Source organism: Octopus bimaculoides, chromosome 15 (assembly GCF_001194135.2).
Source record: "Octopus bimaculoides isolate UCB-OBI-ISO-001 chromosome 15, ASM119413v2, whole genome shotgun sequence".
NCBI classification, from domain to species: domain Eukaryota; kingdom Metazoa; phylum Mollusca; class Cephalopoda; order Octopoda; family Octopodidae; genus Octopus; species Octopus bimaculoides.
The window spans coordinates 4,071,056-4,073,657 of NC_068995.1; the positions used below are offsets into that span (position 1 = coordinate 4,071,056).

The 2,602-nt window shown below is 41.1% G+C and overlaps 2 protein-coding genes across 2 annotated transcripts in view; both read right to left on the minus strand.

Annotated features, from left to right (window-relative positions):
- Window positions 1-238: 238 nt before the first annotated feature.
- LOC128249550 (uncharacterized) lies at window positions 239-2,470 on the minus strand. Its single transcript, XM_052973438.1, has one exon. The coding sequence runs from the start codon at window positions 2,468-2,470 to the stop codon at window positions 239-241; it is 2,232 nt and encodes a 743-aa protein (XP_052829398.1).
- Window positions 2,471-2,475: 5 nt separating this feature from the next.
- LOC128249551 (uncharacterized) overlaps window positions 2,476-2,602 on the minus strand; it is a 5,975-nt gene continuing 5,848 nt past the window's right edge. The window contains exon 4 of the mRNA XM_052973439.1: window positions 2,476-2,540. Within this exon, the coding sequence (XP_052829399.1) occupies window positions 2,476-2,540 (65 nt within the window). The remainder of the gene's footprint in view (window positions 2,541-2,602) is intronic.

Here is a 2,602-nt window from a genome sequence, read left to right on the forward strand (position 1 = left end):
TATATATATATATATATATATATATATGAGTGTGTGTGTGTGTGTGTGTGTGCGTGCGTGCGTGCGTGCATGCGTGCGTGCGTGTGTGTTTTTGTGTCTTTGGGTCTGTGTCTGTCGCTCACCACCGCTTGACAACTGGTGTTGGTGTGTTTACGTCCCCATAACTTAGCGGTTCAGCAGAAGAATCCGATAGAATAAGTGACGGGCTTAAACGAGAAAGTACGGGGTGGGGGTCGATTCATTCAACTAAATCTTCTACTAACACAACTTCAACAACAATATTCTGCGCCATCAACAAAAACAAAATCAAGCACAAGACTAACATCACCAACATCATCATCATCAACAACAACATGAGCACTTCACTATACAAACCTGGAGCAGCCATTTTACTTGGATTTCTCGACGTTGCTTCATTATGGCGTCGTGCGATTAGATGAGGTTTTATATGTCTTAAGAAATTACATTTTGGCATATCTGGTGCTAATGAAATACTCCGCATAGTACTCGTCTTCCCTGAGCTACTCCCTACATCAGGAGTAGAGCTCGCTTCTTTTACATACTCCATATACTCGTGGGTAGAGGGCCGTGACGGAGGGATTTCTTTCCATGTCATAGTCCCTCCTGGGGCACTATAGTTATGTGTACTTAGCTGCGGAGTGCTCTCAGGTGTGCTATTATTTTCTTTCAGAGTATTCTCCAAAGTACTCACTGATGTATTACATATTGGTGTCTTTGGCAGTGATGTTGTACTCTTTGATGTATGATACTCCTGTGTAGTTTGTGGTAATACAGAACTCCTTGATGTAATATATTCTGCTATAGTTGTCTCTAATGTTGTACTCTTTGGAGTATTGACTTCTAAAATAGTAGACTGTGGTGTGGTGCTCTTCAGAGTACCTCGTTCTGATATAACCGGCTCGTTTTTAGTGGTTATAGCTATATTACTTTCTGGACTCGTTTGTTTGGGTAGAGTACTCCTTACAGTGTTACCATCAGATGTACTTGACTGTCGTACACTGCTCCTTTCCTCGTTGGTTTCTTGTGGCTGTGTAATCTTGAATGAAATACAATCAGGAGGTTTTGGTTGCGTAACAATACTCATTGCAGTATCATATTCTATTGTAGATTGACGTGGTACATATTCAGGAGTAGTTGGCTGCAGTGTAACGGCTGTCATCATAATACTCTCTGAGGTAAGAAAAGTTGCAGGATTAGATTTTATTATGGTCCTATCAGGAGTATTAACTTCAGATTTAGTGGGCTGTGTTGTAGAACTTTCTGCTGGGGTACCCAGTGGAGTACCACAACCTGGAGTATTTGAGTGCATTGAACTTTCAGTTGTGATACTCTCTGGAGTAGTATAGGCTGCTGTAGTTAGTTGTGTTGGAAAACTTACAGTTGTGGTACTCTCAGGAGTATTATAATCTGTAGATGAATGTGTGACAGAATTTGTTGCTGGAGTGCTCTCTGGAGTATCACAATTTAGCGTAGTTGGCTGTGTTGTAGAACTCTCTGATATGATGCTCTCTGGAGTATTATACTCAGTAGAGGTCTGTGTGGCAGAAAATTCTGTTGTGGTACTCTCTGGAGTATCGCAATTAGGTGTATGTTGCTGTGTTGTAGTAAATTCTGTTGTGGCACTCGTTGGGGTTTTGAAGTCTGAGACATTTGGCTGCGTTGCAGAAAGATCTCTTGCGGAACTCACTGGATTATTACAATCTGTTGATGATAGTGTTGTAGAACTTTCTGCTGTGGTACTACCTGGGATATCAGAATTTGGTGTAAAAGGTTCTGTCAGAGAAGCACTTGCTGCGATACACTCTGGGGTACTACAGTCTGATGTTGTTAGCTGGGCTGCAAGAATTTCTGTTGCGGTATTCTCAGGAGTAGATAGTTGTGTGGGAGAACTTGCTTTTGTGATACATTCTGGAGTGTCACAGTTTGGTGTAGATGACTGTGTTGTAGAAACTTCTGTTGTGGTACACACTGAATCATTACAATCTGTTGGTGGTTGCGTTGTGGAAATTTCTTTTGCGGTACTCTCGGCAATATTACAATCTGCTGATGATTGTGTTGTAGAAATGTCTCCTGTGATTATCTCTGGAGTATTAGAATCTGTTGATGGTTGGGTTCTGGAAATTTCTGCTGTGGTAATGTCTGGATTAGAATCTGTTGATAGTTGTGTTGTTGGAAATACTGTTGTGGCACTATCTGGAATATTACTACCAGATGATGGTTGTGTTGTATGTACTTCTGTTGTGGTACACCCTGGAGTATTGCAAACTGTTGATGGTTGTGCTTCAGGACTTTCTGTTGTGGTACTGTACGGAGTATTAGAATCTGTTGTAGAAATTTTTGTTGTGGTACTGTCTGGAGTACTAGAATCTGTTGATGGTTGTGTTGTAGACATTTCTGTTGTGGTACTGTATGGAGTATGAGACTCCGTTGATGGTTGTGTTGTAAACATTTCTGTTATGCTACTGCTTGGAGTATTAGAATCTGTTGATGGTTGTGTTGTAGCATTTTCTGTTGTGGTACTGTATGGAGTATGAGACTCCGTTGATGGTTGTGTTGTAAACGTTTCTGTTATGCTACTGCT

Excerpts from the sequence above, each read along its gene's own strand:
- LOC128249550 (XM_052973438.1), bottom strand. The coding sequence starts at position 2,470 with ATGTTTACAACACAACCATCAACGGAGTCTCATACTCCATACAGTACC.